Here is a 14,524-nt window from a genome sequence, read left to right as displayed (position 1 = left end):
CCCCCCTCTCCCCCTGCTCCGCCCCTGATGGCGGCCAGCGCAGGCCTTAACCCCTGCTGGCCCGCGGCGCCCTCTGCCCTCCGCAGCCTAGCCTAGAAGTCTCGCCCAGGTCCTCCCCTCTGCCGCCGGCCTTGGACGCTGCATCGCTCTCCGCCCTCGAGGATCCCCTCGCAAACCCCCTCTGGTCTTCCCGGCAGAGCAATAATGGGGGGCCGGTTCCACGGGAGCAGGGTGGACATGTCCCTGCGCTAAAGATCTCTCCGTACACACACGTACACACACACACACACACACACACACACACACACACACACGCACGCACGCACAGGCGCACGCACTCACACTCACGCACACGCACACACACACACGGATGCACGCACACCCTGGGGCATTTCTTTGCACAGTTCCATGATGAATTGACTGCTAGCTGCCACTTCAAGAAAGTCACCACGACTGGTCCCCCACCCCACCCTTTCTTTGCTCGGTGGCTGGGATCTCCAAAGGGAAGGGAGATTGTAGTTTGCGCACGGCTGGGAGCGCGAGGTCAGAGGGGGCCCCTAACCAGGGGCAGGGCGCCCACCCGCCTGGTGAGGCTGGGGGCACGGCAAGGCACGGCCCACCCACCGACCCTTCCGGAGCCTCCCCCTTTCCCCTTTAATTTCCTTTTCTTTTTGTGCTTTACAGAAAGGGCTGGGCTGGGCTGGTCGGCCAGCTGGACTGCAGATGTCTTCCGGCCTGCAGCCTCCGCCAGCCCCCGCCAGCCCCCGCATTTATTAGGCACCGTTGGTTTGAGAGGAGGCCGGACAACCCCGGGCAGGAGAAGGCGAGTCTCTCCCACTGGACCTGTTAACATTTAACTGGCTATTGGAGCCCTTCTTGCGCTGACCTTTCCCCTCGGCAGCCCCACAGGTCCAGCGCCCGGCCTTGTCTCCGTCCCTGCTCTGGGCCCAGCCTGACACCAGGGCACATGGGCTGGGCCTCTGAGGGCTTCAGGCTGTATGGAAGCAGTACCCTCTTCCCCTGCTGCTCCTAAGGGGGGGCCTTGGGAAAGAGCCTTCCCCCCCGCACCCCCCCCCCCACAGATGAGACTTGAGGAGGTGCCCTCCCTGGGGCAAAGGTGCTTGGAGATCATGCAACACTTTGAAGGAAACTGAGGCTCAGGGAGAGTCAAGCCCACCCAGCCCTGAGCCTCTTAGCCTCCCAGGGAGGGCCTGGCTGGGTTCCTGGTGAGGGAAGCCTTAAACCAAAAACTGGTTGCCTTTGAGTTGATTCCCAGTCCCTGTATTGCAGAGTAGAACTGTGCCCCATAGGGTTTTCAAGGCTGTGAACTTTTGGAAGCAGATCATCAAGCCTTTCTTCAGAGGCACCTCTGGGTGGATTCCAACCTCCAACTTTCCAGTTAGCTGATGAGCTCTTAACCATTTGACCCGCACAGTAGTACCCCCAGCTCTGACTGGGGTTGAGTTTTGACCACAGCCTGATAAAAGCCCTGCTGGGGGAGAGAGGCGTGGGTGGGCAGAGAGGACCCTTTGGTTCTGGGCTGCCTGGGAGTGAGTGGGGGCTGACTGGTTATTTGGGGAGAAGCCAGGGGGTCCTAGGCCTGTGGCCTGGACCTGCTGGATCGTTGCTCAGGGACACAGGTTGGGGGGTCTCAGAGAAGTGATCCAAAAGAGGCACTTAGAAGGGAGACAAGTCTCAGGGAGGGTATTCAGAGTGGGTCTGGGCAGGAGGTGAGGAACTGAGGAGGACTAGCCTGAGAGAGTGGGGATGGGGGATCAGAAGGGAGAGGCTGGGCAGGGTTGAGGGACAAACCCTAGAGCGTCCAATTGTTCCAGCCCCTGGTGGCCACCCTGCCCCCTCCCAGTAGCACCCCTCTCCGCTTGGGGCCCACCTGGGGGTGAGTTCAGGCCTGACCCCACCCCCCGACCCCTGCCTGTGGCCCCGCAGTGACATTTGACCTCGCAGGGGCTGCAAAGCTAGGACAAAGCGTCCTAGGCCCATCTGCCGAGAGGGCATCGGTGGGAACAACCAGTCCATGCTCCTGGGCAGCCTGGGAACAGGCCCCCACCCCACAACGGACGACCACAGGCCCTTCCTCCCCCTCCCCACTCCCCCCACCCCGCCAAGTCTTACCCCACCCTCCAACGGATGATCTTGGCTCCCCTTTCCCCCACGGGCAGCCTGGGGGGATTAGGTTGCTCTTGGACTCTTGGGGAGGAGGGCAAGGTCAGCTCCTCTGCCCCTCCCCCCCACTGGCAGCCTCGCCTGCCTCAGCTTCCCTGCTTTCTTCAAAATCAGCTGGGTCCAAAGACATTGAAGGACGCCCAAAAGTGACCAGCCCCAGAAGTTAGAGGTGGCTGTTTCTCCCTTCTCTTGCCTCTCGACTCAGGCAGACCAGACTGAAGTCCAGGCTCGGCCACTGACTAGCACTGACCACAGGCATACGGCCCCCCTCTTGAAAGAGGCAGCACCCTGCACGCACCTGCACAGGTGTGACCCGGATCCCTCCTCCTCTAGGCTGGACACAAAATGCTTTCTAATCCCTGTCTTGGGTTTCAGTGACCACCCAGGAGAGGACAGCTGGCCACTAATCCCACCAGGCTGGGGCAAAGCCTACCCCAGCTTTCTAGGCCCAGCTAGGCCATTCCAAGAGGGGCCAGGAAGTGTGGCCTATGCAAATGCACACTAATCAGTTGCCTGCTGTTAAAAAACCAAACCCACTGCTGTGGAGTCTCTGATCTGTGGTGACCCCATGTGTGTCAGAGTAGAACTGCTCCATAGGGTTTTCTTGGCTGTATTCTTTATGGAAGCAGATTGCCAGGTCTTTCTTCTGTGGTACCACTGGGTGGTTTCCAGCCACCAATCTTTAGGTTTGTAGTCGAGTGCAAACTATTTAACCAGGCATAAACACCTCCCATAGCTCCCATCAGCCTCAGGAAGAGCCTGAACTTCTCAGCCTGGCCAGGGGCACTCCCCGCCCTGGAGGTCAAAAATCTGCCTCATTCACAGCAGTCCAGGGACAAGGACTAGTAGGCAGGAGGGGACAAGAAAGCCAGTGGTAGGGAACCCAAGGTTGAGAAGGGACAGTGTTGACATGTAGTGGGGTTGTTAACCACTGTCATAGAGCAATATGTGTACTATTTAATGAAAAAGTGTTTTGCAAACCTTCATCTAACGTACAAAAAACAAAAAGAATTATCTATGTGAGATCAAATTGACAACAGCTACTCAAAAGGTTTGATGGGAAGCCTAGGAGGCAGTGAGTTGAAGATAATGGTGATGGAATAATTTGGAAAAGGATAGTGAGAATAACAGCACAACCAGAAGAATGTAATTGATGTCAATGAATTGTACATGTAGAAGCTTTTGAAATGGTGTAACCTTGGCTATGTATATTTTCACCAAAAAAAAGGTCCTCCAAGGTTGAGAAGGGAGAGTGTTGACATGTCGTGGGGTTGTTAAGGATGTCTTAAAACAATATGTGTACTGACTGTTAAATGAGAAACTATTTGTTCCGTAAAACTTCATCTAAAGTACAATAAAAAATATATATATATTTAAAAAAAAAAATCTGCCTCTTTGCCCACCATTAGCGCATACTCTGAACTCCTCATCTGTCCGCAGCCCAAAGCGCCAAAGTCTGCACTTCACCCAGAAGCGCCCTACCTTAGTTGTAAATTCTTCGAAGTCAAATTCCAAAGACCTCCCTGGTCCTCTCTCCCCCATCTCTACCCTGGAAACAAATGCTCTTTTGAGGTAACGTTCCTCTTTGCACACCCTGAACTGTTCTGGCCTCAGTTTCCTTTCTGTGATATGGGCCTCATCCTCCTCGTGAGCATCTCCCGGGCCAAACCCAGCATCTCCTTGTGAAGGGATGGGCAGGGAAGGTGTGTCTGCCCCCTTTTCCCCCCACAGACCCCTCCCAGATGGGAGCTGGAACTTTAGCTCTGGCTACTTAACTTCGGAAACTGGCTGGGCCTCAGTTTCCTTTTTTGTCCCCTCGGCCCCCAGCTTGAGTGGGAGAGCTTTGTCTCTGGTTCCCTGGGGACTGTCCCCCCCAGCCCAGTCTGCTTCCTGCCCAACCCCGATGATATGCCAGGCTTATACTCCAGATGGTGCCAGGCCAGACCCTAAAACTTTAAAAAAAAAAAACCACCGATGTCTAGTCAATTCCAACTTACGGCGCCACCGTGTGTTACAGAGTAGAACTGCTTCATAGGGTATTCATGGCTGTAATCTTTCTGGAAGCAGTTTGCTAGGCCTTTCTTCTGCAGTACCACTGGATGGCTTTTAACCACCAACTTCTCAGTAGTTGAGTGCAAACTGTTTGCACCACCCAGCGACCTCTAAGGCATTAAGTCTTTCTCAAACACCCAGTCACCCTGCCCCAGGCCACCACACGCCAAACACGTCCCAACAAGCCAGGTCACATAGTCACTCCAGGGAGTTTATGACATCACCAGCCACGACTCTGTGGCGCATCCAGACACAACCCATTGCGGGGTCTACAGAAGGGTCTCCCCCAGCCGGGGTGGCAGGCGGGGCGGCTGGGGCCTTCCCGAAGCCCTCAAAGCGGTTTCCAGCACAGCCAGCTCCTCTGCCTGTTGGGCTTCCATTAGTGCCACCTGCTGCTCCAGCTTCCGCTGCTGCTCCTCCTGCTTCCTTTGTGCTCCTCGGAAGGCCAGGACCAGGGCGCTGGAGGGGGTGGGGGCTGAGCCAGGAAACAGCCCCTCCCTCATCCCCAGACGGGAACTCCCTGGGATTGGGTCCTCCTGGGGTCCCACTGGGCATCAGGGAGGTATGGGATGGAATGAATGCACTGCCCACCTCACAGAGGGGAAATTGAGGCCCAGAGAGAGCCAGGTCACTGCTGAAGTGACCAGGGAGGCAGGACGAGGACACAGAGCAGTGGGCCCACCTGTGAGCTTTGCATAAGTCACTGTTCAGCTTGGCACTCTGAGTGCGTCTGGCTCGAGACTTCTGAGCCACCTGTTCCAGCTCTTTCCTAAGACTCTGCAGCTGCCCCTGCAGGTCCAGAGCCCTAGTGCAGGGGTGGAGAGAGGGGTTCACAGCCATGGCCAATCACTGTGCCTCCCCTCCTCCCACCTACCTGCACGCAGTGTTTCCAGGTGAACACACCTGTACACAGGTGTGCACCCTGGCCTCCCCAAGCACTCCCATTTCCCAGGCCGGAACCCAGGCACACACCGGGTGAGCGATGCCTCCAACTCCTGGGCTAGCTCCTCTGGGTCCTGCACCCTGCCCACCTGGCCTCCATCAATGCCACAAGTGCCACCAGGGACAGCAGGAGGGCCCTAAGGGGGGGGCAGAAGGAAGGGAAGTGACATTGTCCAAGTGTGCTAAGCCTAAGGTGGAAACCTAAAACACCCAGATGGTGGGAGCCATGTCTCTACCCTCACAGAGCCCCTGATAAAGATAAAATTATTCCCTGACAAGGGAAATAAGAAATCGGAACCTCATCTGAAAGTGACCCAGGAGGGCTTCCTTGAGGAGGTGATGTCTGAGCTGAGACCTGCAGAAGGTCAAGGATCAAATTAGACAAAGAGGGAATGGTATTGCCTGGCATGTGCAAAGGCTTGGAGGTGGGAGAGCTATTCAAAGAGCCACATTAAAGAGCCTGGACTCTGAAAGTTCCGGAAAGCCACGGAAGGCTTTAAGCAGAGGACAGGCAAGATCAGACAGAAAGGAGCAAAAGGGGAGGCCTCAGGGAGGAAGCTGGAGCTAAGATTTAGGAGATGAGGCAAAGGCTGGGGCAGCAGGGGTGGAGAGGGGGAGCATGGACAGGCCTGAAGGTGGGATGAAAGACAAGGAATAGGTTTGAGGAGAACATATTAAACCCCTTGGGGCTTATTGGGCTCAATATCCTCAAAGAAAGAAATCCCAAAGTATAAGTGTGAACCTTGACACTCAGCTTAACTATTATACGTGCCTCTCCGTGCAGAAATGGAAACCAAAGCTCAGAGGGGCCCATGAGTCTCTGGGGCCACACAGCTGGTAGTATACTGCTATCCCTCCCAGGTCCAGATGAGCCTCTCACTTGGGCCCATTCCTCCTCGCCCCCGCTGCTCCCGCCTCCACTGCTGTCTCCACCACTGCTGTCCTCCTCGCCAGTCTGGAGCTGGGCCCGCTCCCACCGCAGCTGCTCCAGCAGGAGCAAGTGGACCGGGCCCAGGACACGAAGGGCAGCCTCCCGCAGCTCCAGGCCCCGCTTCTCCCGGCGCGCCAGCTGTAGCCGTAGTGTCAGGTCCGCCAGGGTCTCCTGAGGAGCCAAGGAGAGGGCAGAGAACTTGTGCCTTAAGGTCCAACCACGGAGGGCAATGGCGATTCAGTGGTAGAACCCTCGCCTTCCATATGATTTGATTCCTAGTCAGTGTACCTTATGCGCAGCCACCACTAACTGTCAGTGGAGGCTTGCATATTGCTATGATACTCAACAGGTTTCAGTGGAGTTTCCAGACTAAGATGGACTAGGAAGAAAGGCCTGGAGATTGACTTGCAAAAATCAGCCAGTGAAAACCCTATGAATCATAACAGTCCAATCTTTGTGCATGGGGTTGCCATGAATGGGGGGCTGAATTGACAGCAGCTAGTAACAACAAGACCCTCAACGAGATGGATTGACACAGTGGCTGCAACAATGGGCTCAAGCATAACAATTGTGAGGATGGTGCAGGACCAGACAGTGTTTCATTCTGTTGTACGTAGGGTCACTATGAGTCAGAACCAACGCGACGGCACCTAACCACAACAATAACAATAGGGTCGACCATTAGGGAAGCTGAGGCATGCATTCATTAGGGCTGGGCAGGCAAGAAGTCTGACCCTCACCATGATCTTGTGAGGTGGAAAATATTAAAGAGCCCTGATGGAGCAATGGTTAAGCTCTTGGCTACTAACTGAAAGGTGGTGGTTTGAACCCACCCAGTGACTCCACAGGAGAAAGACCTGGCCACCTGCTCCCATAAAGTTCACAGCCTAGGATACTCTTTGGGGCAGTTATACTCTGTCATATGGGGTCGCTATGAGTCGAAAATCAACTTGACGGCACCTAACAACAACAGAAAAGCTCTGGCTGTGTGAAGATTGTTGAAATGTCAAATGTTTTGTTTTGGATTGGTGGATGATGGTGCCCATTGGGTTAGTGTGATGGTGTCCACTGTGTTGTCTTTTATATATTTACCACAATATATAAATAAAAGTTTGACATATACTTACGTATATATATGTAAATACACACACACACATATATATATATGGCTGTAGAATGGCTGTTCAGAGAAGGCAAGTATCTCAGACAAGGTTAAGTACCAGTTCAGTGGGAGCATCTGAGTTTCTTCAACTCCAGAACCTGGAGTCTTTCATGCAAGGCTACAAACCCAAGATAATGTCCTCTGTCCTCATCTCTTTCCCATAAACCAAAAAAAAACCTGTTGCCGTTGAGCCAATTCTGACTCATAGCGACCTTATAGGACAGAGTAGAACTGCACCATAGGGTCTCCAAGGAGCAGCTGGTGGATTCAAACTGCTAACCTTTTGGTTAGCAGCCTATCTCTTAACCACTGCGCCACCAGGGCTCCCCTCTTTCCCATAGGAAGGGCATTTTTGAAAGCCAGATTGGGAATCTAATGAGGAACTGAAACTCAGAGGACAAACTGCTATTCACCCCTCAAAACCACAGCTGTAATTCTCCTTCCTCCAGGAAGCCTGCTTCCAGCCCGAAGATCCCTCCCTTGCTCCTTAGTCCCCCCAGCCCCGCCCCTCTCTGCCTTAGCAGAAAAAGCTTTTTCTTGGCAGGAATGATTGACAGGGTGACCACAGCCCACAAGTACCCGTGTGGTTGCTAGGTCCTGCTGGATCTGCATCTTTTCCAGTCGGGGTAGAGCTGGACCAGGCTGGGTCTCCAACATGGCCTGCAGCATGGCTTCTGCCTGGGGCACATTGGACATGGGTGCCAGGGTGGGACCGGGCTCCAGGGGAATCTTCACCAGAGCACTGTGCTCCTGGAGCCGCTGGATGTAGCTGCGGAGCTGGGTAACCACCTCCTGTAGTGTGGGCCTGTCCACACTGCTGCCCTCAGGGCTACGGGAGACAGAAGAGGGGTCTATGTCAACACCGGTGGGCATGGTTGTGCTAACCTCATGCCAACCCTGGTGCACCATCATCTTCCATTTCACTGGCTATGATGGATCTTATGCCATCTGTGGTGGACCCTCTTATACCAACATGGTGGTCACCATAAAGTAAACCCCAATAAGCACCATCATCCATTAAGACAACATGGTGGACACCATCATGCCAAACCAATGGGCACCATCATTGATCAAGATAATATGGTGGACCATCACACTAACCCAGTGGGTACTGTTATGGATTGAATTGTGTCCCCCCAAAATATGTGTTGTAAATCCTAACCTCTGTGCCTGTGGTTATAACCCCATTTGGGAATGGGTTGTCTTTGTTATGTTAATGAGGCAGGATTAGTGTAGGGTGTATCTTGAGTCAATAAGAGATTAAATGCAAGCTAACAAGCAGAGATGGAGGAAGAGAGATGCCAAGCCACATGAAAACTGCCCAGGAGCAGAAGCTCAAAGAGACAAGGACCTTCCTCCAGAGCCAACAGAGAAAGAAAGCCTTCTCCTATAGCTAGCACCCTGTATTCAGACTTCTAGCCTCCTAAAATGTGAGAAAATAAATTTGTGTTTGTTAAAGCCATCCATTTGTAGTATTTCTGTTATAGCAGCACTAGATAACTAAGACAGGCACCATGATTCACCAAGACATCATGACCATCCAATGGGCACCACCATCCATCAAGGCAACATGGTGGTCACCATCATGACTACCTAATAGACACCATCACTCATGCCATCATGGTGGACACCATCACACCAACCCAAGTGTGGTGAAATGAGTTCCTTTATGTGGCCTTTTGCCTTGGTTCTTTGGAAAAACAGCTTGGGAGAGTTTTCCCCTAAACTCTGAGAAGTTACTTTTGCCCTAGTTTTCTACCCAAGAAGGTTTGTTACATTTGTCCAGGTTGATGGACATTTCCTGGGAAAGCTGTAAACAACTTAGTTTGATACCTTTTTTCTGGCCCTGAGCTGTAGCCTGCCCTGGGATTGGTATGCACCTTGCAGGGATTGATCAATAGACTGTGCAAACGAAGTGTCTGTGGCCTACCAAGAGGGAATTGGTAAATCTGTGGCCCTGGGGGGAGGGCCATGCATTGAAATTGACAAGGAGTTTGCGTATATAAGCAGCCACCCCCACAGAGGTTTTTCAGATGGAAAGAAGCAGGAAGGAAAGCAATAGGAAAAAGCAAAAGTACGAAAGAAGAGATAAACAGAGAGAGAGAAGGATAGGAGACAAGGAACCTCCTAAATAGAGCTGTAACAAGGGCTTTAACACTGAAGACAGTGAGAGGCCCAGAAGGGGGCTCAGCAGCGGAGCTGGCAGTGACAGGCTTGGAAAGGGCTCTGTGGAATTAGTGGTAACAGACATCAGGGCTAAGAGAAGCCTGTCCTGAGGGGGCCAAGAGGAGGCCTGCATGGCCAGGAGGAGCTGAGAGAGCTGACCTGAAGAAGGGTGACTACCTACGTGCTTCCTGAGCCTGATCCTGAATTGTACCCTGTTAGTTCCTTATTAAACCACTTAACTGTAAGTACGGTCGTGAGTTTTGTGTGGCCATTGCAAAGGATTATCGAACCCAGAAGAGAAGTAGAGAGTGCCGTGGGAGGGGCAGCTGGTGTCAGAATTGGGAAAATGTTGGAAGGAGGAGATATGTCTGACCTCTACCTCACAGGAGTCAGCCTTGAGCTGATGCTAATCTTGATTCGCATTATTACCCCTGAAGTTAGACAGGTTCTGATAGTACTCCACCATTTCACACCAATGAGCACCATCACCCAGCATGCCAACGCTGTTTGGCAGCATCATGCCAATCCCAATAAGTATCATCAGGTCAACCTTGTTAATCACCATCATCCATCTACCTTTGTGCCAACCATGGTGGGTCCTATGCCAATCCAATCAACCACCATGCCAACGTTGTTGAGCAGCAACAGGCCAACTCCAGTCCTTGCTGGACACAACTGTGCCAAACCCCAAGACAGGGCCATCTTTGGGAACTCCACCCCTCAATCAGGGCCTTACTCACTGGTGAGCCCAGTTCCTAGGGTCCCCAGGGGTACCTTGGCTGGGCATCCCGTGGTGCTCCTCCATCTGTGGCAGCCTCCTCTTGTGCCAGCAGCCTCCATGCTTCCTTCTCAGCTGCCTGCAGGTCACCCACCGAGGCTCCTTCCGCTGCTCCCAAGTCGGCCTTCCGCAGAGCAAGCAGGGCCCCATATGCCTCCGCACAGCTTTCACTGTAGGACATCGGTCCTGAGTGCTCCAGGACGCCCAGATCTCCTAGTCTCCTCCCAGAGACCAAACTCCTATTCATCGCTCAAAACCCCAGCTCCAATCTTTTTCCACCAGGAAGCCTGCCCCCACCTTCCTGTGTGGGTTCTAGTCTCTACTGCTCCTGGGACCCTCAGTTTCTTCCCCACTCCCCACCCCTTACAGAACTCAGATTCCCTAGCACCTTTGGACTAAGATTGCCTTTAATTAATTCCTGTGGTGGGTAAAACTGCTTTTTGTGAGGGCCTTGCCTCCCTCTTCAAATGGGGCCATTGCCTGGATGCCCACCTCCTCTCCAGCCAGGGGCATCATTGGCGGGGTGTACTGACCTGTACTGCAAGGCCAGGTGCAGGGCTGTGGCCTCAGCCTCCCGCTGGCCCAGCTGCATGCTGAGACCCTCACACCGGCCCTTGTACCCCTGGAGCACGGCCGATAGCAGACGGTTGAAGCATTTGAGCTTCTCGATGCTCCTGCCTCCGAAGGTGTGGAAAAGGAAAAGGTAGAGGCCTCCTGGGGCAGTCAGGATCCGATTTCCATCCCTCCCGTTCACCTGCTCCAACTCCAGACTCCTGGTTCATACCCCAGCTGGAGGAGGTGGTGGTGCCCTTCCCAGCTCAGCATTTGTGACCCTTACCCCCGAAGCTGGTCAATCTGGGCTTCCATGATGTGCATCTCAGGGGCAAGAATCCGGGTGCTGGAATCACTCCGGAGGCGCAGGAGCAGGGGGTGAGCCAGAGGCAAGTGGTCCTGCCAAGAGAAGGTGATTTGATTAACCCTGATGGTCACTGAGGGCCAGGATCATGACTTTAGGTCTTTTCCAACCCCAGAAGCAATTGGATATGAATCTCACTCCTCTGAACTATCTCAGGATCATGGGCTCTTGATTCCCACATTTACCTGAGTCCCCCAGGCCTCTCCCTCTGCCCCAGGGCTGCTGGAACCACTGCCTGAGCTGCCCACTTGGTTGTGGGAGGGAGATGGGAAGTGCTCGAGTCTCAGCAGGGAACCCTGCAGCTCCTGGACCTGGGAGGGGTAGTGGAAATGTGAGTCCTGGGGTTCCAACCACCCACCATCCCTCCCCAAAGCCTGTTCCTGGGGACAGTGAGAAGAACCCCAGCTGGAAGGCAGAAGCTCTAGATACTCACCCCACCAAATCCCTCATTATGCGACCTTAGGGAAGTCACTTAGCCACCCAAGACTTATCTTTCCCAGCAGGAAAATGGGTCTCACTCCTTGTTCTGGGTTCCTGAAGCTCTGGGTCTCTCCGTTAGTCCAGCCCGAAGTTGGGGAGCTCCCTTCCCATAGATATAGCCCAGTCACGTGGTTTTAGATTTCATCCACATGTGAGGATGCCCAAATGTCTTCCTCTTGCCCTGAAATCTCCCCTGAGCTCTGGACTCAGACATATATTTGCTTCCTTGATGGCTCCACGTGGGTGTCTCATGGGCATCTTGAACTGATCAGGGCCCAAGCAAATCTAGTATTCTCCAGAAGGCAAACTCCTATTCATCCCTCAGTTGGAGCTGGGTTGCTCCTATCTCCTTCCACCAGGAAGCCCGCCCCCAGCCCATCCCCTCCCACAGCCTGCCCATCTTTCTCTTCCAATCTCTCCAGCCCCAAACTCTGGAGCTGTCCTCAACTCCTCTCTAGCTTTCACGCCCACTCCTGTCAGCTCCACCTTCAACATCATCCAGAATTTTTCCACTGTTCACCACCTCCACAACTTCCTTCACTGCTCACCTAGATCATTGCAGTCACCTTCTCCCTGGTCTCCCGCCCTTGCCCCCCACAGTCTGTCCTCACCTCAGCATCCAGAGGCCACCTGTGAACACCTGAGTCAGGTCATGTCCCTCCTGTGCTCAGAACCCTCCATGGTTTCCACCTCACTCGGAACAAAAGCCAAAGCGCTATGCAGCCCACCAGGCCCCCCTGCAAGCTCTGTCCTGTCACCTCCTGCTCTAATCTTGCTCACTCCAGCCACACTGGCCTCCTTGCTGTTCCTTGAACATGCCTGGCACACTCCTGCCTCAGGGCCTTTGCACATGCTATTCTCGCTACTTGGAACACTCTTCCTCCAGTTCCTGGCATGGCTCCTACCTCATCTCCTTCTGGTCTTTATTCAAGTGTCACCTCCTCTGACCACCTTACTAAGGCCTTCCCTGACCACCTTACTAAGGCCTTCCCTGACCACCTTACTAAGTTTGCAAGGGATCTTTATTCTGGTTATTGGACTCAGCAGTGTCTGGCACACACTCGATGTTCCAGAAATGTGTGTGGAATGAACAAATGAACAAACATTGCCTAAGTAGGGCCTCCCTCCCCCCTCAGAATCAACCACTCACCTCTCTCTGCAGCATCTCCTTCTCCGCCTGCATGGCTTGCAGGGAGGCCTGTGTGCGGGCCAGCTCGTCCTCACGGCTGTCCAGGGCCAGCTGCAGCCAGGCGTTCCTCTCTGTCAGGCGGGCTGCCTCCCGCTGGCAGCCCCCTGCCTCCTCCTGCCCCCTGAGGGGCCCTGCTGCCCCCTCGCTCCCGCTGTCTGCCTCCATTGGGCCAGGACAGCTGGGGGGCTGCTGGCGCCATGCAGCAGCCGCTGCCTCCAGGGAGCTCAGAGCGTGCTGGAGGGTCTGGAACACATCGGGGAATCCAGGCCTGGGGAGGACAGTCTCCCCATCCTGTGGGGCTACCTCTGGGGCTTGGTGGGCTTCTTCTGTAGGCTCCTGGGAGCCCTCAATGGCTGTGGCCACTCCCCAGCCAGAGTTTGCATCAAGTTCCTTGTCTGTCCTGAGGAGACCAAGCCAGGAAGCTGAGTCACTGGGCACTTGGCAGGGAATTCCGGGGGCTTAAACGTCAGGGACCCTGGGAGGTGTGAGCAGGGTAGGGAGCTGCCAAGAGCTGTGTGCTCTGGCGCTGGCAGCCCAGGGGAGGCTGGGAGTCCAGGGAAGAGACCAGATGGAGGTGGGGGTGCCTGGGGCTGGGAAAGCAGAGTGGGGACTCTCAAGAGAAGAAGGAGTTGTCCTTTGCAAAGGCATTTTAGCAAAGGACACAGCCCAGCCAAAGGCCTGGAGGTGAGGGACAAAAAGTTCTAGAAAAGGAAGGGTTGTCTGGGGTGTCTGGCAGACAGGAACTGTCAGCATTGTGCAGGGCTTTGAAAGTCAGGTTGAGGAGAGCAATAGGGAGCCATGGTGGGTGTTTGAGCAGGGAACGGGCATAGGCAGGATGGCAAGTGGGAAATAGGTGCCTTGGCTGGTGTGAGGGGCCTTTACCTGCTCCCCATGTCCTGCCCACCAGCCTCTGCTGCAGGTCCCAGCAGCTCTGACTCGCCATGACTCTCCTGGGGTGGTACAGGGCCTGGCTGAAGGTTCCCGGTGGCCACCTCCGCCTCCTCTGAACTCTCAGCCACAGGGTCCAACTCACCCTGCAAATGATCCCCCAAGTCCTTGCTCTGAGCTAGGCAGGGCTGGGCCCTGGGCTCCTGAGAGGCTGGGCACAGTGGGGAGGGGGCGGACACTCACGGGTGGAGGATGTCTCCCTCGCCGACTTCGGGGCCGCATGGCCCGGGCACTCATTCTTGTCCAGAGATCAGCGCCCTCTGGATTCTTCTCCTTCCTCACCCCCTAAAAACACAGCCTGTCCTCAGCTCCTGCGCTGCTGTCCTGGGCAAATGGTGGCTTCAATTTTCTCTCTTGTGAAATGGGGCATTGATTTTGCTCTCTGGAAGGGCTCTTGAGTTATCAATGTTGATTTGGCATATTTGAATACCTCTCTTGATGAGCACCTCACTACCTCACAAGGGGCCTCTGACCTCCCCTTTTCTTTTGCCTCCTTAATTTTTCATCAAATCTATGCCCTTCTCCTGTCCCTTTTCTCCCGTCTCTGGGCTGGGACCAGGACTTCAAAGTCCCCACTCCTCCCTAAGTTCCTTCTGAACCAGAGGTCCCAACCATGCGTTCGGCCCTCTTACTCCCCTCTACCTCTCTGTTCCTCTGGGGGCACCTTGATTAGAAGCCTAAGTTGCTGAACACTCTCGGGGGTCACTCGGGCCACTGCTTGCTCAAGCCTGAGCTGACCAAGGCTGGCCTGGGAGAGGCAGGGGAAACAGGAAGCC

The 14,524-nt window shown here is 54.4% G+C and overlaps 1 protein-coding gene across 1 annotated transcript; it reads right to left on the bottom strand.

Moving 5' to 3' along the window:
* Positions 1 to 4,505: 4,505 nt before the first annotated feature.
* On the bottom strand, positions 4,506 to 13,985 carry USHBP1 (USH1 protein network component harmonin binding protein 1). The gene is made up of 12 exons (XM_004384511.1): positions 13,932 to 13,985; positions 13,683 to 13,834; positions 12,762 to 13,200; positions 11,317 to 11,442; positions 11,054 to 11,166; positions 10,749 to 10,889; positions 10,212 to 10,385; positions 7,851 to 8,100; positions 6,059 to 6,280; positions 5,209 to 5,315; positions 4,919 to 5,041; positions 4,506 to 4,695 (listed from the first exon to the last, which is right to left on the bottom strand). Exons 1-12 carry the CDS (start codon positions 13,983 to 13,985, stop codon positions 4,506 to 4,508), a joined length of 2,091 nt encoding a protein of 696 aa, XP_004384568.1.
* Positions 13,986 to 14,524: the final 539 nt, after the last annotated feature.

The sequence above is a fragment of the Trichechus manatus genome, unplaced genomic scaffold (assembly GCF_000243295.1).
Source record: "Trichechus manatus latirostris isolate Lorelei unplaced genomic scaffold, TriManLat1.0 scaffold00122, whole genome shotgun sequence".
NCBI lineage: Eukaryota > Metazoa > Chordata > Mammalia > Sirenia > Trichechidae > Trichechus > Trichechus manatus.
Note: the sequence above shows the minus strand (reverse complement) of the source record. Positions and strands in the feature narration are given on the sequence as shown.

Excerpts from the sequence above, each read along its gene's own strand:
- USHBP1 (XM_004384511.1), bottom strand. The coding sequence starts at position 13,985 with ATGAGTGCCCGGGCCATGCGGCCCCGAAGTCGGCGAGGGAGACATCCT. Across the intron at positions 10,386-10,748 it reads CACCTGGCCTTGCAGTACAG|TGAAAGCTGTGCGGAGGCAT; the intron begins GTCAGTACACCC and ends GATGTCCTACAG. Across the intron at positions 5,042-5,208 it reads TTGGAGGCATCGCTCACCCG|GGCTCTGGACCTGCAGGGGC; the intron begins GTGTGTGCCTGG and ends CCCCTGCACTAG.